Here is a 21,600-nt window from a genome sequence, read left to right as displayed (position 1 = left end):
TGGCTCCGGCTCTATGGAATCAACTGCCCCCAAAGACTCGAACTGCCGCCACCCTTCTGGCCACTGGAAAGTCTGTGAAAACAGGACTCTGCCAGTAAGCTTGGGGGCCACAGACCAACTACTTGTTATTGTTATGTTAATGAATGAATGTTTCTTTACGTCTTTTTACTGGTTGGTCTTTCTTATGTTACTTAATGTTATATATTTTATTTTATATTGCCTATGACTGTACGCCGCCCAGAGTCCACTAGGAATTGGGGAGCTTAGAAATTAAATAAATTTAATTTAATTTAATTTAATACACACACATACACCCAATGATCATAGAGATAGGCAGCTAAAGGTTCGTACTAGTTTGTTTACCTCCCTGGTCCAAGAAATATTTTCTTTCTCCCAGCAATGGGAAGCTGGCAGAGACCAGAGAAGGAACTGGGCATCGGGGCAGTGGGCAGGAAAACCCCCCCAAAAAACAACACCCAGAACCCTTTCCAAGTGTGCAAACCATCAGAATCACTTGTGAATAGATAAAATCAGTAAGTTCATTGCTTACTGCCTGTTGTGGTTAGCTCTGGCCCAGCTCCTGCCCCAAGGAATGTGCAGGTGGATGTGGGGGAGACACCCACATGCCGCAGGCCTGTTTTGCTCCCGATGGAATCTGCCGATGAAGCCTCCTCTGACCAAGGAAGTGTGAGTGACAGGGAAGAGGGGAGTTTGGCAGACAGCCCAGGAGATCAATCATCTGTATCATCCCTGGATTCTGAACAAGAATTAATGAGACATCCACGCATGCGTAGAGTGATGCATAGGAGACAACAACTGAAGGATTATTACAAGAGAAAATGAGGCCACCTGTGGGGCTCCAGTAATTAGGGCTGCTGCTATAAATAGCAGCGTGTGGGTTTGGCCCTTGTGAAAGAGTATCTGATCACAGATCTTCAGGAATCGTGTGTTGCTGTTTTCTGGACTTTGTTTGTTGATTTTTTCACACCTTTGAAACCAAAGCAGAGCAATGTGTGTGTGTGTGTATGTGTGTGTGTTGGAAGAAGAAGGGGTGTGAAGTTTCTTCACAGCTGCTGGCTAAGTACTTAATGACTGCTTAAGGGAAATTGTACAGACTACCCGGTTGTTTTGGGAAGAGTGCTCTTTGCAATACAAAAAGAGTGCTTTGTTTATTTTGAATTTTGTGATAAAGAACATTGTTTTCAATTTTCAAACGTGTGTGTGTCTGCAATTTGTACCCTTGAATTTTCGGGAGGCTCCTACCAGAGAGCCCGGCAGAACACTGCCTACGTTAGAAGAATCTTCTAGGCTCTGCAAGATAGACCAGATAGGGCTTTATGGACTTTAGAGATGATCAAACTTTATGCATTTGGAGGCCACTCAAAGACTCCAAGCTAGGCCCTGGCTTTGTTCCTCCCTCCAATTTCCCAACCGCGATTGCTAAATATTTATTTATTTATTGAGGACTCAAGGCAGCTTACAATATATAAAAGGAAACAATAAAATGCAATTAATTAAATCTAGGTTAACTAGTCTAAAACCCCCAATTATATTAAAAATCAATCATACCCATTCAGACTACAACCATACGTAACATTCGTCGGGCTGGGGGCTAAGATCTAATCGCCCCAAGTCTTGAGGCTGCCATGGAAGGCAAGGAGGGTGGGGCAGTGCGAATCTCGGGGGGAGGGAGCTGTTTCCAGAGGGCTGGGGCCACCACAGAGAAGGCTCCTGTCCTAGGCCCTGCCAAGCGACATAGTTTAATTGACGGGACCTGGAGAAGGCTGACTCTGTGGGACCTCACCGGTTGCTGGGATTCATGCGGCAGAAGGCGATCCCGCAAATAATCTGGCCCGATTAATTTAATAATAATAATAATAATAATAATAATAATAATAATAATAATAATAATAATATATTAGATTTGTATGCCGCCCCTCTCCGAAGACTCGGGTTGGCTCACAACAACAATAAAAATAATATTTATAATGGCACAAATCCAATATTAAAAAACTAATTACTCTTTATACATCCTCTTTCGTCCTACTTTTCATCACAATGAGTCTCTGGTGGAATTGTGGATGGAGATGAAAATGGGAGAACAAAGGGTGGTCCGGAGCTCTATTAAGCCTGCCGATAACAGCTGGCGCACTTCAATTATGGGGAGACGTTGAATTGATATCTACTCACAATGGGTCTAGGATGTGGGGCAGGGCTCCATGGGTATCCTGCAGAACCCCCCACTAACCTTTGTAGGCGAGGCAATATTAATTTTCCTACGCACCCTGGAAACCCCGTCTCTCTTTGATGGAAGGAAGGAGCATCGGGGCCAAAGGTTGACCTCCAGCCTCGTCCAGTAATTAAATAAGGAGAAACTTCAGACGGTGGAAAGAATATTGGGCTTCAACGGTCTATTGCTTGGGACTACACAACCCAGAGGGAGGGTTGAGTTGGAAGGACAAGCTAGCTTGGATGTAACCCTATAGGAACATTTTTTTTCTTTTACTAATATATATTTATTGATTTTTTTAAAAAAAACAACATTTACATGTTAATACTACAGGCGAATCAACATCATATATTTACATTCGCCTTTATATTTTCTACAATTACATTTGTGTATATAAAATCCTATTCCATCTCTTGTTGTACATTCACATTCCTTTTTTTTATCCATGTGTACCACTTTGCCAAGATTGAATAATAGTCTGAGTATTTTTGGTTATTTAACTCCATAGTTAATCTGTCCATTTCTGCGCATTTGTATAGGTTTTTTTTAATATAGGGAAGGTATATATTAATATATTTAATATATTAATTAATATATAGGTAGGGTTGAGTTGGAAGAACAAGCTGGCTTGAATGTAACCCTACAGGAACATTTTTCATGGCCAGTTTTGACGTTTTATTCTATTTCTATTTTATTCTATTTCTATTTTATTTTATTTCTATATTCATTTTCTACTATTTTTTTCCCTCATCATTCCTATCACCCACTTCCTCCCACTTAGGACTGTATGGCTGTAACTTGTGGCTTGTATCCTAAGATTTTTATTAATACTGGTTCTTTGTTGCTTATTTGACCCCTATGACAATCATTAAGTGTTGTACCTCCTGGTTCTTGACAAACCTGTATTTTCTTTTATGTACACTCATGTTAACTCAATCTGTATAGTCTGGAGGACAGAAGGGAAAGGGGGGACATGATCGAAACATTTAAATATGTGAAAGGGTTAAATAACGTTCAGGAGGGAAGTGATTTTAATAGGAAAGTGAACCCAAGAACAAGGGGGCACAATCTGAGGTCAGTTGAGGGAAAGATCAGAAGCAACGTGAGAAAATATGATTTGATCGAAAGAGTAGTAGATGCTTGGAACAAACTTCCAGCAGACGTGGTTGGTAAATCCACAGGAATTGAATTGAAACATGCCTGGGATAAACATAGATCCATCCTAAGATAAAATACAGAAAATAGTATAAGGGCAGACTAGATGGACCAGGAGGTCTTTTTCTGCCGTCAGACTTCTATGTTTCTATGTACGCCAAAAGTATATGCGCCAAAGACAAAATTCCTTCTATGTGCAATCACTCTTGCCCAATTGTACACATGCTCAACCGAACTCCTGCTGCTTCGAGAAGGGTCCCCACCCTTACTAACTCTCAAAATGAAAGACGGATAATTTTATTTCAAGAGGCAATCTACCTGTCAGCTTGGCACACTAGAAATTGAAAAAGTAATCCATCATCCATAAGTGGCATCCAAGTTCATCTAATTAGTGGGTGGCAGAACTTGAAAAGACAAAGAAAGCCGGTGGATTCGGTGAGACCTCTCTCTGTCTCTCTCTCGGGCGCTCTCGGGCTTCCAAAATCATTAATCTTGGTCTGGGATCCTGGCTAGTTTGAGGTGAGGGTGCTATCCTTTGGTATTGGTCTGAATGTTTACATTGCTGATGTTTTCAACATGTAGCTTTTGTCTATTAATATCACAGCAGTGGGGAAAGTCACCAAGACCCTGAATGTTGGTTATCACTATTATTGTAATCATAATCAGTATCTGAAGACACATCTTGGCTAGCAGGCTTGGGGCTGTTGAACATAGATATTCTGCTCCAGCCCATGTTATGACTGAGATATGTATGGATGTGACTGAATGGTTTTAGGATTGTTTAAATTTGGATTTTAGTATGTCTAATGGATTTAAAAATTTTAATTAGTCTAGTTTTAACATCAATTTTTACTATGCTATGCCTTCGTATTTATTTTTACGTTGTAAGAAACAGAAAAAATAAATAAAATAAAATAAAATACTGAAGTTGTATGATCCCCAGGTCGGGACAGAGTCTTCGGAGAGGGGCGGCATACAAATCTAATAAACTAAACTAAACAGACATTATTCTAGAAGTAATTATGTAGTCGAAAGAGACTTACCTTATTTTCCGGAGTATAAGATGCACCTTTTTCCTCCCGAAAAGAGGCTGAAAATACAGGTGCATTTTATACTCTGGATGCCCCTCCCCCAGCCCTAACTAGGTGCTAACGATCTTCCCAGCTCTTACCTTGCAGGTTCTTTCATTGTTACTCTCTGGGAAGACTGTTTTCCAAGCCCTAAGTCTTTGCAGGGTTTCTTTCATTGCTCTAACATGCTCCGAGTAAGTTTCTTTCCAGCCCGAACCAGGTGCTAACAATATTCCCAGCTCTTATCAGCTCGCAAGCTCTTTCATTGTTACTCTCTGCAAAGAATGTTTTCCAAACCCTGTCTTTGTATGGTTTTTTTCCCATTGCTCCTCTTGCTCCGAATGTTTCTTTCCAGGTGCTAATGATGTTCCCAGCTCTTACTGGCTTGCAAGCTCTTTCATTGTTACTCTCTCCGAATAAAGTTTTTAAAGCCCTCACCAGAGGATAAAATAATGTGCTGAAGCTGACCACACTAAGGACGCCGGCCAGATGAATACCTGGTGAGCAGATTCTTTTCCCTATTTTCCTCCCCCAAAACTAAGGGGCGTCTTATACTCCAAAATAATGTGGTAATTCCATCTCTTCCCCTCCAGTCTATCACTACGAGTAGCAGGGGGGACATTCACCTCAACGTATCCATCTCTTCTTTGGCGAGGAAGTTGCTGGGCTCCACGGTGGACGCTTGTCTTCTCAGCATCTGAAGTTCTACCTCCAGCTACAAAATAAAGAGAGCAGGTGGGAGTTAGCTTCGTTTGATGTGGTCGCCAGACATCAAGACACAAAAAAGCCTTCCATACCCATGAACTATGAGATGAAGATAGCGTGATGGTCGGTCGCATGGTTTGAAGTGGAACAAGACTACAAACTCACATTATGGGCTTGATATTGCCCATGGTTTGTTAAACAACCTGTCATGTTACTAATCACTCTTTCATCCTCGCACTGGAGCGGACCCTGACCTCCGCGGACCGGTCACAGATAGCGGGTGGGCCGGTCATAGACAATGGGAGGGTCGGATGTGGCCCGCGGGCCGCCCCTTGCCCAGGTCTGCCGTAACAGATAAATGATATGAAATCACTGAAGAGGCCCAGAGCTTTCTTCACACTTGTCTCTTCAGAAATGAACCTTCCACAGCAAAGAGCAACCTCAGTGAAATAATTCAGGAAGCTTCAAAGGAAGACCAAGATTCCAAGAGCAGGGCTGCGAAATTGTTGCGGTTAGCTCTGGCCCTGCTCCTGCCCCAAGGACTGTGGATGTGGAGGAGACATCCACATGCTACAGGCCTGTTTTGCCCCCCTCGGTGCAATCTGCTGATGAAGGCTCCTCTGACCAAGAAGACATGAGTGACAGGGAGGAGGAGAGTGGGGCAGACAGCTCAGAAGGAGATCAATTATCTAGCTCCTCCTTGGATTCAGAACAAGAGTTAATGATACAGCCACGCATGTGGAGAGCGATGCATAGGCAGCAACAACTGAGAGATTATTATCAAAGAAAATGAGGCCACCTGGGGTTGGGTGGGGCTGTGGTCATTAGTGAGGCTGCTATAAAGAGCAGCCTGTGGGTTTGGCCATTGTGGAGGATTATCTGATCCTTGTGTTTCGTGCCTGCTTTACTGACTTTGACCTTTGTGTGCTGATTTCTCCCCGCTTTGAAACTAAACCAGAGCCAAGTGTGTTTGTGAAAGAAGAAGGACTGTGAATTGCCTCACAGCTGCAAGCTAAGTATCACAGAACTGATAAGGGACTTGTACAAATTACCAGTTTGTTTGGAGACCAGTGCTCTTGGCTATACCAAAAGAGGGCTTGGTTTAAGTGAATTTTCATTATAAAGAACATTGTTTTGAATTTTCAAACGTGTGTGTGTGTCTGAAATTTGTACCTGTGAATTTTTGGGAGGACTCTACCAGAGAGCCCGACAGAACAGAAATAAAGAGGTTTCTGCTTTTAAGTGGGAGAAGAGTTACCTGTGGGTGTCTGGGGAAGAGGTGGAAAAGGGGGAGCAAAGCATCGAATGTGTGTCAGATGCCACTTGCCCCGACGATGTTGTGATTCACATGATGCTATTTTGATACCGCTGCGGTTTTTGTCAGACACCTATGGGAATCCGCCAAGCTGTTTTATCTGACTTATACCTTTGGATTGTAATGTGAGATGCAAGGCAAAGATTCCCGTGCCTTTCAATGAATCATCCACCGTGGAAGACACATTTGGAGGAGATGATAGAGTTTCAGGTGTTCTTACTGAAGGATTAAGTGTCTCTCTTCTCGGATGATTTTTAAAGAGGTTTTTTTGCCTCTACAAAGTCTTAAATAAATTCGGATAGGGCAAGGATCTTAGCGTCTGGGCAGATTTTACATCTGTTCTGTCGAGCTCTCTGGTAGAATCCTCCCAAAAATGCACAATTTCAGACACACACACGTTTGAAAATTCAAAACAATGTTCTTTATAATGAAAATTCACTTAAACTAAGCGCTCTTTTGGTATAGCAAAGAGCACTGGTATCCAAACAAACTGGTAATTTGTAAAAGTCCCTTATCAGTTCTGTGATACTCAGCTTGCAGCTGGGAGGCAATTCACAGTCCTTCATCTTTCACAAAGTGAAACACACTTTGCTCTGGTTTACTTTCAAAGCGGGGGAAAATCAGCACACAAAAAGTCAAAGTCAGTAAAGCAGTCACGAAACACAAGGATCAGATAATCCTCCACAATGGCCAAACCCACAGGCTGTTATTTATAGCAGCCTCACTAATCACCACAGCCCCACCCAACCACAGGTGGCCTCATTTTCTTTGATCATAATCTCTCAGTTGTTGCTGCCTATGCATCGCTCTCCGCATGCATGGCTGTATCATTGACTCTTGTTCTGAATCCAAGGAGGAGCTAGATAATTGATCTCCTTCTGAGCTGTCTGCCCCACTCTCCTCCTCCCTCTCATGTCTTCTTGGTCAGAGGAGCCTTCATCAGCAGATTCCACGGGGGGCAAAACAGGCCTGCAGCATGTGGATGTCTCCTCCACATCCACAGTCCTTGGGGCAGGAGCTGGGCCAGAGCTAACCACAACAACATCTAGCTTTATGGTCATTCCTATTAAAAGTTACAAATTCCTTCAATGTCACATCCCTACCTCCAACTGGCTGGCTTCTCATCGTAGCCAAAATTAGTGTTTTTTTTAACCTTGGTAGTCTCAGATTGCAATGAATAAGGATATACGTTCAATTTTGCTGCTACCAAGATTGTTGGAGGAGCAGGCATAAAAACAGCCAGGGAAGCGATTCAGGCCCGGAAATTATCACTAATTTCTCTAGCTGCTTCTCCTCAATTCTGCTGTCTCCAGAATTATTTTTATTTATTTATTTATTATTATTATTATTATTATTATTATTATTATTATTATTATTATTATTATTATTATCAGCTCCTGGCTGCCTCCTAAATCTGCCTTCACCTGCATTTTGTGTATTGTTGAAAAAAAAGAAAGGAAGGAAAAAGCAGACCCCATAATTCACACCAGTTAGCCGGTGAGATGAACACAGCGAGAAATACTGTCCTCAATTTTATGATTGCTGGGTTTCTTAGGGGGGCATTTTTTTCACAAACACCCTCCCCAGCTCAACCCACCCTAGATGGCCCAGTTCAAGCTGGCGCCGAAGATAATTCCAGGGAATGGGGGCTACCAGGCAGCCTGGCAGGAGATTTTCAATTCCACCCCACCGTTGCCACGCGAAGCCATTTATCATGCCCCACGCCTTTGATTCCCAGCCGAAGGTTGGAGGGAGGTTTGCTATTATTGTTCGGAGCTGCTTCCAAGGAACCAGGCCCGGTAAACAGCCTATTTATCATGGGATAAATGGAATCAAGGCCGAGTGGCCGGCTGCCACCTGTTGCCGCGACACAGGCAGATAAATTGCCAAGCGTTGGCTCGGGAGGAAAGAGGCGTCGGGGGGCTCGTAATGGATTGCCGGGGCCCTGCAATTGTGCCTGCCTTGCAGGGAGGGGGTGCCAAGGCCCGAGCAAAGCGACGGTGACAACCGAGCCCAGGTTGTCAATTCCAGGCGTGCTTGCGGTGACGATAAGGGAGTGACGATTCGCACCTTCCTTCCTGCGTGTGACAATGCCTTAGGACAGTGAATGGTGAACCTATATCTGATGGCACTTGAGCCTTTCTTTCTTTCTTTCTTTCTTTCTTTCTTTCTTTCTTTCTTTCTTTCTTTCTTTCTTTCTTTCTTTCTTACTTATTAGATTTGTATGCCGCCCCTCTCCGAAGACTCGGGGCGGCTCACAACAGCAATAAAAAACAGTACAACAATGGAACAGATCTAATAATAAAATATATAAAAACCCCAACAATTAAAAACCATACAGCACACACACCCCAAACGTGAAATATAATAAGCCTGGGGGAGATGTCTTAGTTCCCCCATGCCTGGCGATATAGGTGGGTCTTAAGTAACTTGCGAAAGAGAAGGAGGGTGGGGGCCGTTCTAATCTCTGGGGGGGGAGTTGATTCCAGAGGGCCGGGGCCACCACAGAGAAGGCTCTTCCCCTGGGGCCCACCAAACGACATTGTTTGGTCGACAGGACCTGGAGAAGGCCAACTTTGTGGGACCTTATCGGCCGCTGGGATTCGTGTGGTAGCAGGCGGTTCCGGAGGTATTCTGGTCCAATGCCATGTAGGGTTTTAAAGGTCATGACCAACACTTTGAATTGTGAACAGAAACTGATCGGCAGCCAGTGCAGGTCACAGAGTGCTGTGGAAACGTGGGCGAATCTAGGAAGCCCCACGATAGCTCTTGCGTCCGCATTCTGCACGATCTGAAGTTTCCGAACACTTTTCAGAGGTAGCCCCATGTAGAGAGCGTATGCCAATGTGCCAGGCTGATAGTAAGTATGCATGTTTTTTACATTATTGTTATTACTGATTGTTATTGTTAGATTTTAACTCTTTTTATTGTTTTTATTTAATAACTGTTTTTATGTAATAATATATAATAAATAATATAATAAAAGTTTATTTATAATGCCTTTTTAACAAAGGGCATAACAACATGTTAGCCATAGCACTATTTAACAGAGCCAGCCTATTGCCCCCACAATCCGGGTCCTCATTTGACCCACCTCGGCCTCTCGTAGGGGCCCAAGTGGGAGAAAGGAATATAAAAAAATCATCTATTAACTTCCGAGATCGAAAATAAGGAGTGGGGGGCAGAAACCTTCTTTCTCAAAGATTATATTCGGAAAACGAAATAGAGTGACATTTGGTATTAACTTGAAAAATTGCACTAGGAAGGAGAAGGGAGGGTGAAACCTCACTAAAAATCCACACTTAGGGCTACGGATCAGGTGAAGTCAGCAACTGCACTAACTGGATCCAAGTCTCTAACTCAGACAATATATGTGTGTGTGTGTGTGTGTGTATGTGTATGCACAGTGGTCCCTCTACTTACGAACTTCATTCGTTCCGTGACCAGGTTCTTAAGTAGAAAACTTTGTAAGAAGAAGCAATTTTTTCCCATAGGAATCAATGTAAAAGCAAATAAGGCGTGCGATTGGGGAAACCACAGGGAGAGTGGAGGCCCTGTTTCCTCCCAGGAGATTCCGAGAGAGGCCCCACGGAGGCTTCTCCCCACCTTTTCCGGCCCTGTTTCCTCCCAAGAATATTCCTAGAGAGGCCCGACGGAGGCTTCTCCTCACCTTTTCCGGCCCTTTTTCCTCCCAAGAATATTCCTAGAGAGGCCCCACGGAGGCTTCTCCCTGCCTTTTCCGGCCCTTTTTCCTCCCAAGAATATTCCTAGAGAGGCCCCACGGAGGCTTCTCCCTGCCTTTTCCGGCCCTTTTTCCTCCCAGGAGATTCCTAGAGAGGCCCCACAGAGGCTTCTCCCCACCTTTTCCGGCCCTGTTTCCTCCCAAGAATATTCCTAGAGAGGCCCCACGGAGGCTTCTCCCCACCTTTTCCGGCCCTGTTTCCTCCCAGGAGATTCCTAGAGAGGCCCCACAGAGGCTTCTCCCCACCTTTTCTGGCCCTGTTTCGGAGGCTCGGGTTTGTAAGTGGAAAATGGTTCTTGAGAAGAGGCAAAAAAATCTTGAACACCCTTTTATTATCTAGAAAAGTTTGTAAGTAGAGGCGTTCTTAGGTAGAGATACTGCTGTAGTAAGATAGGGAAGAAATTGTAAATTAATTTTTACGCGAGCCTTCCTTTTACTTAAACGGTCCACGAATTGGAAACAACATAAAGGTTGCCTTGCAGGACGAATGAACGGAGGTTTATAACGAAGCAGCTTTGGCTTTGATTTAGTGGTTGCTGTTTATTTTATTTTATTTTATTATTTTCCCGGTGCCTTCTCGCTAAAGGTCTGGCAAGGACCGAAGACGTATTTTGCCTGCTGGTTATTATCTTGGCTAGCAGAAGGCCCAGCCCACGGCAATCACAACAGGCTTTTCTCTTCTCCGAAAGACGGATGGCTCAGCTCTTCATTTGTCTTGTCCCGGGACCGAAAACATGCAAATGAGCCCATCCTTCTCGAGGAAGGCTCACACCCCGTGCTACTCGAGTAATAATGAAAATGAGGGAATCTCCCGGGGCAGAAATGGGCATAAATATTAAAACACTTGCAACTAATAACCTTGCAAGTCTTTTCTCTCTCTCGAAGTTCAACGGTTTCAAATGAACCATTTTGGTACCAACCATTTGTTATCAAGGATGGAATAGGGCAGGAGGTAGGCAAAGTAGGCTCTTCTATGACTTGTGGACTTCAACTCCCAGAATTCCTGAGTCAATCATGCTAGCTCAGGAATTCTGGGAGTTGAAGTCCACATGTCATAGACGAGCCAACTTTGCCTACCCCTGGTATAAGGGTTTCCTGTCTCGGTAGGGGGTTGGACTAGAAGACCTCCGAGGTCCCTTCTAACTTCTATCCTGTATTCTATTCTTTTCTGTTCTCTTTTCACTATTCTATTCTTTTTCCTTTTCACTTTTCTCTATTCTATTCTACTTCTATTCTCTCTCTTCTCTCTTCTATTATTCATTTCTATATTCTATATTCTATTCTATTTTCCATATTATAAATTCTATATTCTATTCTATTTTATTCTCTATATTCTATTTTATTCTATTCTATATCCACTGCTCAAAAAAATAAATAAAGGGAACCCTTAAACAACAGAATAGAACTCCAAGTCAATCAAACTTCTGTGAAATCAAACTGTCCACTTAGGAAGCAACACTGATTGACAACCAATTTTACCTGCTGTTGTGCACATTCAACTTTGTACAGAACAAAGGATTCAATGAGAATATTTCATTCATTCAGATCTAGGATGTGGTCTTTGAGTGTTCCCTTTATTTTTTTTGAGCAGTATATTATAAATTCTATTCTATTCTGTTCTCTATTCAATAATACAAAAGAAATTTCTATTTCTTTTCTCTTTTCTTCTCTCTTCTCTTCTATTATTTTATTCTCCATATTCTATATTCCATTCTATTTTCTATATTATACATTCTATGCTATTCTATTTTCTATTTTATTCTCTATATTCAATTCTATTCTCTATATTATAAATTCTATTCTATTCTATATTCAATAATAAATTCTATTCTATTCTATATTCCATAATAAATTCTATTCTATTCTGATCCATTGGGGTGGCTGATAGGATAGCTAGCTGAAGTTTTTTGGAAAACTGTGACAAAATCTCCAGTCAAAAACTCCTAGAAGTAAAAGGATGCTTTGCTTTAAACCAAGGGATCCTGTCATAAACAGTTAGCAGGGAGTCTATCGTAAACTTTAAAAAGTTGAACTGATAACGAATGGTCAGTGTAATGAAACCACCTTGAAAACTGATTTTACAGGTTAAGGGTAAATAGGAAGTGACTTGAATAGAGATTGCAGGATGCATTGTGACCCAGGAGGGGACTGGAGGCGAAAATTTAAGAAGAATAGATGTCTAGTTTAATGAAAAGAAGGACCAGGGGTGACGTGAGAGCCGTCTTCCAATATTTGAGGGGCTGCCACAAAGGAGACGGGGTCAACCCATTCCCCAAAGCCCCTGAAGGCAGGGCATTCCCAATATTTGCAACCTTTCATCATATGTTTTAGCCTCCAGTTCCCTAATCATCTTTTATTGCTTTGTTTTGGCAACTGCTTTCAATTTTAATATTTCTTAGGGATATTGTTCCTGCAAGAAGTGAAATGCTTCTCATCTCGAAGTCAGGAAATATTTCCTTTTCTTTTGGGGGGAGGGGGCATTTGGCCCCAAGTAGATGGGCTAAAATATATCCAAATTGCAATTTGGTCTGTTGGAAATGTAAAAAAAGAGCAGGGAGCCTTTTTTCGTTCATGGTGGACGTGTCCCGAAACATGGAAATATTGGAGAAATCTTCATAGTTGGCTACAGGAAATAACAGGAATCAATATTGAATTCACCCCAGAGCTATTCTTGCTAGGAATTATAAAGAAAACATACCCAAAAAGTATAAAATATCTGCTGTTACATATTGTGACAGCGGCAAGAATTATGTATGTACAAAAATGGAATGATCCCATAATACTAGAAGACAAAGAAATAATCAAGAAAGTATATTTCTTACTCCGAGTCTTCGGAGAGGGGTGGCATACAACTCTAAATAATAATAATAATAATAATAATAATAATAATAATAATTATTATTATTATTATTATTATTATTATTATTATTATTATTACAATCAAACAATCGATCACATACTCAGCTGCTGCAAAAAGATCGCACAGACTGACTACAAGCATAGACACGATGCTGTGGCACAGATGATCCACTGGAACTTGTGCCGGAACTGCCATTTACCAGTGGCAAAGAACTGGTGGGATCATAAGCCCGAAAAAGTGGTCGAAAATGAGCAAGCAAAACTACTGTGGGACTTCCGACTTCCGACTGACCAAATTCTGAAACATAACACACCAGACATTGTGATCGTGGAGAAAAAGAAAGCATGGATCATCGACATCGCAATCCCAAGGGACAGCAGAATTGAGGAGAAGCAGCTAGAGAAATGAGTGAAATACGAAGATCTGAAAATCGAGCTGCAACGACTCTGGCATAAGCCAGTGAAAGTGGTCCCAGTGGTGCTTGGCACGCTGGGCGCAGGGCCAAAGGATCTCAGCGGACATTTGAAAACCATCGGAATTGACAAAATCTCCACCTGTCAATTGCAAAAGGCCACTTTACTAGGATCGGCAAACATAATTCGCCGCTACATCACGCAGTCTTAGGTGCTTCGGAAGCGCCCGACTGGGGACGAAATACGAAATCCAGCATTGTGATCTCGTTTGCTGTGTTGTATTGACATAATAATAATAATAATAATAATAATAATAATAATAATAATAATAATAATATAATAGGTGCTTGGGAAGCGCCCAACTGGTGATGAAATACGAAATCCAGCATAGTGACCTTGTTTGCTGTGTTGTACTGACATAATAATAATAATAATAATAATAATAATAATAATAATAATAATAATAATAAGACTGTGCAGAAATGGGTCAGCTAACCATGATATTAAATGATAAAAAAAGATTCTTCAGACTATTATGATATCTGGATACTGTGGTACAAATCGATAAAAAAAGGAAAGCTAATTTACAATGAAAATGTTTGTGATGTAAGAACATGTGTATAGATATACAGTATAATTATATCGTATACGGGTAAGAATGTAAAAGTTGGATGCTGACACTTGAAAAATATTTGGATTTGGATTTGCGTCAATATTTGTTGTGTTTGTGGGTTTTTCTAAATGTATAAAATTCAATAAAAATTACAGGAGGAAGAGAACATAGGGAAGAGTTCGCGGAGAGGGGCGGCATACAAATCTAAATAATAAATAAATAAATAAAGATTACAGCTTGCGCAAAAATGTATAAGTTAACGTTGGAAATTAAAAACAAAGAGGAATCTGATTTTTACAAATGTTGGGATAGGTTTTACCGGTGGTTAGGGAAAAGGAAAAACACCGTAATTATTTGACAAAGTCACTGCCTGGTAATAGAATTTATTGTTAATATAAAGGTATAAGATGACTCTCATGATTTAAGATGTGTATCTTTTCAAAACTGATGTATATAATTAATTTAATAGAGCTATAATAGAATGTTAACATAGTTCGAACCGTTTTTTTCTATAGGATATCCTGGAATTTCGTCCAAATACTGTTCGTTTTTTAAATGTCTTTGTGTTGTTCCGTGTGTTGTATGTATTTAAATAAAGTTAATTTTTTTTTGAAAAAACATTCCTTTAAAACAAGAAATCCAATAAATAAATAAATTCTAGAGAAAATAGGTTTGCCACACCTCCATTCGGCATGCCGGCAGAGGTTAACTTCTCAGCAAACTCCAAAATAAAACCCCCGGCTCAAGTTCACCACGGGATCCAAAACATCAAAGGATCCACGGAATGGCTATGATCAGAAATATGTCCCTTTAGCCGTTGCTGCCCATCCTTAATTAGGGTGAAGCATGTTAATGATATGGGTGGCACATCCCAAAGACGGATCGGCCCGGTTGCAGAATTAATTGCGTTTAGAGAAAGAGGCATAAATTGTGCTTATACAAGCTAATTAGCACGGGTTTGCTAATTAATAACTGGAAAGTCAAGCTGCCTTTGTCTTGTCAACGGCAATTAGCTGAAGCCGTTTGAATTTATTTTTCCTATTCATTTTTTCCTTCTCTTTCCAGTGGTAAACGTACTTTCTCACAGACAAATACAGTGACACCTCTATTCACGAACTTCATTCGTTCCGTGACCAGGTTCTTAAGTAGAAAACTTTGTAAGAAGAAGCAATTTTCCCCATAGGAATCAATGTAAAAGCAAATATTGCGTGTCATAGGGGAAACCACAGGGAGAGTGGAGGCCCTGTTTCCTCCCAGGAGATTCCTAGAGAGGCCCCACGGAGGCTTCTCCCCGCCTTTTCCGGCCCTGTTTCCTTACAGGAGATTCCTAGAGAGGCCCCACAGAGGCTTCTCCCCGCCTTTTCCGGCCCTATTTCCTCCCAGGAGATCCCTAGAGAGGCTCCATAGAGGCTTCTCCTCACCTTTTCCGGCCCTGTTTCCTCCCAGGAGATTCCTAGAGAGGCCCCACGGAGGCTTCTCCCCGCCTTTTCCGGCCCTGTTTCCTCCCAGGAGATTCCTAGAGAGGCCCCATGGAGGCTTCTCCCTGCATTTTCCAGCCCTGTTTCCTCCCAGGAGATTCCTAGAGAGGCCCCACGGAGGCTTCTCCCTGCATTTTCCGACCCTGTTTCCTCCCAGGAGATTCCTAGAGAGGCCCCACGGAGGTTTCTCCCTCCCTTTTCTGGCCCTGTTTTCTCCCAGGAGATTCCTAGAGAGGCCCCACGGAGGCTTCTCCCTGCATTTTCCGACCCTGTTTCCTCCCAGGAGATTCCTAGAGAGGCCCCACGGAGGCTTCTCCCTGCATTTTCTGACCCTGTTTCCTCCCAGGAGATTCCTAGAGAGGCCCCACGGAGGCTTCTCCCCACCTTTTCCAGCTCTGTTTCTTCCCAGGAGATTCCTAGAGAGGCCCCACGGAGGCTTCTCCCTGCCTTTTCCAGTTACAGTTTCGGAGGCTCGGGTTTGTAAGTAGAAAATGGTTCTTGAGAAGAGGCAAAAAAAAATCTTGAACACACGGTTCTTATCTAGAAAAGTTTGTAAGTAGAGGCCTTCTTAGGTAGAGGCACCACTGTAATTGAATCATGTGTTTGAGAATACACTAGCGTCGTTAGCTCGGCGGGCCTGTTGCCCTTTGATGCGGCGGTTTTTGGGCAGCCCAAATGGCCTAGCATTTGGTAAACATGCCGCCTGGGTGACCCCCCTTTTCACCTGGCACCCGGTGACTCACCCATTCAGTATTTCACAGGAGCACGTGGAAAAGGATGTACGTGAGCCACCGCAGACCCCTCTGCTTTGAATAGAAGCCCCCACCGCTCGTTTGCTAAGCGTTTCCAAGAGGGAGACGGTGGAAGGCTGCCGTGTTCGGTAATCAGAGCAATCAACTCGTAGCCTTTAACAGCAATTAATAAGTCAACTCTCATTAATTGGGCAACAGGAGTTTATGTTAACATTTGCGATGCAGCCTGTTCTTAATGCCACGTAGAGGAGGTGGGAAGAGGGAACGGGGAAGAAGGTCTTGAATGTCTTTTCGGGTCCACAAGAGATAGAAATTCCCTCTCGGTGCCAGGTCCACGTCCCAAGACACAACAGGGGTGTGTGTGTGTGTGTGTGTGTGAGAGAGAGAGTTAGTCCACTTTGTCCACTATCCTTTCCAACTGATGTCCCAGGGCCTTCGCAATGACACTGCTCAATGGGTGGGGAGGGAGGGAGGGAGGAAGAAAGGAAGGAAGGATGGAAGGAAGGAAAAGAGAGGAGACGGGGCTTATGGAAGGAAAGGCTGGGAGAGGAGCTGGGAAGCCAGCAAAGGCAGGATGGATGGATGGAAAAAAAGGAAGGAAAAGAGAGCAGAAGGCAAGGTTTATGGAAGGAAAGAAGGGAGAAAGCAAAGAAGGGAGGAAAGGCAGAAGAGAGGATGGAGGGAGGGAGGGAAGGAGGGAGGGAAAAGAGAAAAGGAGGCTGGGCTGATGTAATGAAAGAAGGGGAGGAAAGAAAAAAGGAAGGAAGGATGAAGGGAGAGAGGAGAGAATGAGGCAGGGCTTATGGAAGGAAAGAAGGGAGGAAGGAAAGAAGGGAGGATGAATGGATGGATGGATGGAAGGAAGGAGGGAAAAGAAAGAAGGAGGCAGGGCTAATGTAATGAAAGAAGGGGAGGAAAGAAAAAAGGAAGGAAGGAAGGAAGGATGAAGGGAGAGAGGAGAGAATGAGGCAGGGCTTATGGAAGGAAAGAAGGGAGGAAGGAAACAAGGGAGGATGAATGGATGGATGGATGGAAGGAAGGAGGGAAAAGAAAGAAGGAGGCAGGGCTAATGTAATGAAAGAAGGGGAGGAAAGAAAAAAGGGAGGAAGGAAGGATGAAGGGAGAGAGGATGAGGCAGGGCTTATGGAAGGAAAGAAGGAAGGAGGGAAAGAAGGGAGGATGAATAGATGGATGGATGGATAGAAGGAAGGAAGGAGGGAGGGAAAAGAAAGAAGGATGCAGGGCTAATGTAATGAAAGAAGGGAGGAAAAAAAGAAGGGAGGGAGGGAGGACGGAAGGAATGAAGGAATGAAGGAAAGAAGGAATGAAAAGAGAAATGAGGCAGGGCTAAAGGCAAGAAAGGAGGAAAAAAGTGATGGAGGGAGGGAGGAGGCTGTTAACCGAAAGGTTGGTGGTTCGTGCCCACCCAGGGACGGGTCTCTTTATAGTGCCTTCCATCCCCTGTCCTATTGCTCTCCTATATCTCCTATACCTTTCTTCTATTCCTATATCTCTTCTTCTATTCTTTCATTGATATGTTCTATTACTATACCTTCTTTTCTATTCTTTCATAGATATATTTTACTATGAGTATCCCCTCTATAACCTTCATCATTATTTTACTATGTGTGTGTGTGTGTGTGTATATGTTTAAGTTTAAGTTTAAGTTTAATCAGATTTGTATGCCGCCCCTCTCCGCAGACTCGGGGTGGCTCACAGCAATAGCAATACAATGTAAGACAAATCCAATATTTAAATTAATTTAAAAACCCCCACAAGTTAAAAGCAATCATACACACTAGCGTACCATGCATAAATTTTATAAGCTTAGGGGGAAGGAACATGTCAATTCCCCCATGCCTGACGACAGAGGTGGGTTTTAAGGAGCTTACGAAAGGCTAGGAGGGTATATATATATACCCACTAAAACTCTCATTGTGTATTGGACAAATATAAATAAATAAAAATAAATAAAAAATAAAATAAATGTATAAAGTAAAAATTCTAGTTGGTAGGTAGATAGCTGGGCATGTAGGCAGACAGACAGCAATATAGTCTTCCTCCCACCCTGTTGTGGTTAGCTCTGGCCCAGCTCCTGCCCCAAGGACGGTGGATGTGGGGGAGACATCCACATACTGCAGGCCTGTTTTGCTCCCGGTGGAATCTGCTGATGAAGGCTCCTCTGACCAAGAAGACATGAGTGACAGGGAGGAGGAGAGTGGGGCAGACAGCTCAGAAGGAGATCAATTCTCTAGCTCCTCCTTGGATTCCGAACAAGAGTTAATGATACAGCCACGCATGCGGAGAGCGATGCATAGGCAACAACAATTGAGAGATTATTATCAAAGAAAAGGAGGCCACCTGTGGTTGGGTGGGGCTGTGGCCATTAGTGAGGCTGCTATAAATAGCAGCCTGTGGGTTTGGCCATTGTGGAGGATTATCTGATCGTTGTGTTTCGTGACTGCTTTACTGACTTTGACCTTTTGTGTGCTGATTTTTCCCCGCTTTGAAACTAAACCAGAGCAAAGTGTGTTTCACTTTGTGAAAGAAGAAGGACTGTGAATTGCCTCCCAGCTGCAAGATAAGTATCTCAGAACTGATAAGGGACTTGTACAAATTACCAGTTTGTTTGGAGACGAGGGCTCTTGGCTATACCAAAAGAGGGCTTGGTTTAAGGGAATTTTCATTATAAAGAACATTGTTTTGAATTTTCAAACGTGTGTGTGTCTGCAATCTGTACCTGTGCATTTTTGGGAGGATTCTACCAGAGAGCCCGACAGAACACACCCGAGCTGTCCAATGGCCTATCACAGCCATCTCCATATTTCCACTGAAATCTATTTCAGTCACAGACCTGAAAAGCCATTTCGGCTTCAAGAGCGAATGCCCTCTGCGCAGCATGACACAGTTGGCAGCTCCCTTTCACAAAAGGAAGACCAATAATAGAAGAAATAGTTACAACCCAGAGGAGTCCATCTGGCAGATCACTTAGTCCTGAAATTATGTAGTACACGGTTAGAGCAAAAAAAGAAAGGAAGAAAAAAGGAGGACCTCAAACCGAGCTGCCCAAGGAGCTCCGAGAAGAAGACAAGCAGCAATCCGATGAGCCCAGGATTTCAAGCAACATCCCAGGTCAAAATTGACAGGTGCCTCTCCGATATACGTTTTTACGAGGAACCTTTCCTGCAGAGGAGGAGGGTGTGCGTGAAATAAGCCCTGCTTGGTAATGTTCAATAATAATAATCATAATAATTACAATTATTATCATCATCATCATCATTATTATTATTTCCCAAACGCAGTCCTAGGTGCTTGGGAAATTATTATTATTATTATTATTATTATTATTATTATTATTAAGATTTGTATGCCGCCCCTCTCCGAGAACTCTGTTGTGTCTTTGGCGCGAGAAGACAACAACAACGTTGACTAAACAATGTCGTCTGACAATGTCGTCTGGCGGGACCCAGGGGAAGAGCCTTCTCTGTGGCGGCCCCGACCCTCTGGAACCAGCTCCCTCCAGAGATTAGAACTGCCCTTACCCTCCTTGCCTTTCGCAAACTCCTTAAAACCCACCTCTGTCGTCAAGCGTGGGGGAACTGAGACATCTCCCCCTGCCTCTGTAGTTTTTGTGCATGATATGACTGTATGTATGTTTTTTTTTAATATTGGGGTTCCTTGCTTTTTAGATTTTTAAATATACAACTGTTATTTTAGATTCTAATTATTAGATTTGTCATTATATATTGTTTTCCCAACCTTGGCAATTTGAAGATACCTGGACTTCAACTCCCAGAATTCCCCAGCCAGCATGCGCTGGCTGGGGAATTCTGGGAGTTGAAGTCCCAATACCTTCAATTTGCCAAGCTTGGGAAACACTGCTCTAACAGACCCGCAAGCCCTTGTCCAGATGCCCGGTAAGATCTCGTCTTTTCAGATTACAAACACAGCAGCCATCCTTTAATTAGCAGCCTCTGATTCTAATTCTCCGCTGAGGAAAGTCTACGGAGACTTGGAAGTTTACAAGAGGACTCCAACCAGATGGCCAAATGGCAGACAGCATTTTCATCAGTTGGGGTTTCATCGCGAAGGGCCGCATACATTTTGAGAGACAGCTTGGCTGTTCATCCTCCTGCTGCTGTGAATACCAATTCTGCTTCCCCTTACGTTTCTTTTTAATCCTTGTTTATTTCGGGGACGGTTAGTTTTTGCTTTAGGTAAAGCGTTTCGATTGCAAAAGCTTGTAATCTGTTCTTCGGCCGGCCAGACGGACTCCCCCAAACCTGAGCTGAAAGCTATGAGCAAAGGACAGCCGAGGAAGGAAGGAAAGAAAGAGATGGAAATGAGAGGAAGGAAGGAAGGAGAGAGAGAGAGAGAAAGAGAGAAAGAAAGAAAGAGATGGAAATGTAAGAGGAAGGAAGGAAGGAGAGAGAGAAAGAAAGAGAGAAAGAGAGAAAGAAAGAAAGAGAGAAAGAGAGAAAGAGATGGAAATGAGAGGAAGGAAGGAAGGAGAGAGAGAAAGAAAGAGAGAGAGAGAGAAAGAAAGAGAAAGAAATGGAAATGAGAGGAAGGAAGGAAGGAGAGAGAGAGAGAGAGAGAGAAAGAAAGAAAGAAAGAGATGGAAATGTAAGAGGAAGGAAGGAAGATGGAAATGAGAGGAAGGAAGGAAGGAGAGAGAAAGAGAGAGAGAGAGAAAGAAAGAGAAAGAAATGGAAATGAGAGGAAGGAAGGAAGGAAGGAGAGAGAGAGAGAAAGAAAGAAAGAGATGGAAATGTAAGAGGAAGGAAGGAAGGAGAGAGAGAGAGAGAGAAAGAAAGAAAGAAAGAAAGAAAGAGATGGAAATGTAAGAGGAAGGAGATGGAAATGAGAGGAAGGAAGGAAGGAGAGAGAGAAAGAGAGAGAGAGAGAGATAGAGAGAAAGAAAGAAAGAAAGAAAGAAAGAAAGAAAGAAAGAAAGAAAGAAAGAATCATATTGCTTATTAAACCCAGCCGCCCACAGCCTGGATCTCCCCAGCAGAGAAAAATGAGTCATTGAAAAGAAGAAAACAAACGGAAGGGAATTACAGGAGGGGAATTAAAATAGTTTCCATTTGCTGAAAATTCTGCACTCTCATGCCCACAGCCCCCATGCAGGCTGAGAAATAAGCAACTGCCTCCAGAAAATAGCCCATAATAGATTATGCCCTTTTTTTTATATGCGTAGAAAATGGGGATTCCCAGTGTATTTTTTGGAATATGTTCAGTTTATAGCTTTTTGTTATTCCCGT

General features: G+C 42.8%; 1 protein-coding gene across 1 annotated transcript in view; it reads right to left on the bottom strand.

The window, feature by feature from the left end:
• Positions 1-21,600, bottom strand: part of LOC139171809 (mitotic spindle assembly checkpoint protein MAD1-like) — a 275,352-nt gene that overhangs the window by 212,473 nt on the left and 41,279 nt on the right. The window contains exon 4 of the mRNA XM_070760242.1: positions 5,082-5,170. Coding sequence (XP_070616343.1) covers positions 5,082-5,170 — 89 coding nt within the window. The remainder of the gene's footprint in view (positions 1-5,081; positions 5,171-21,600) is intronic.

This window comes from Erythrolamprus reginae, chromosome 9, assembly GCF_031021105.1.
Source record: "Erythrolamprus reginae isolate rEryReg1 chromosome 9, rEryReg1.hap1, whole genome shotgun sequence".
Lineage (NCBI taxonomy): Eukaryota > Metazoa > Chordata > Lepidosauria > Squamata > Dipsadidae > Erythrolamprus > Erythrolamprus reginae.
This window is presented reverse-complemented; position numbering and strand designations above follow the sequence as displayed.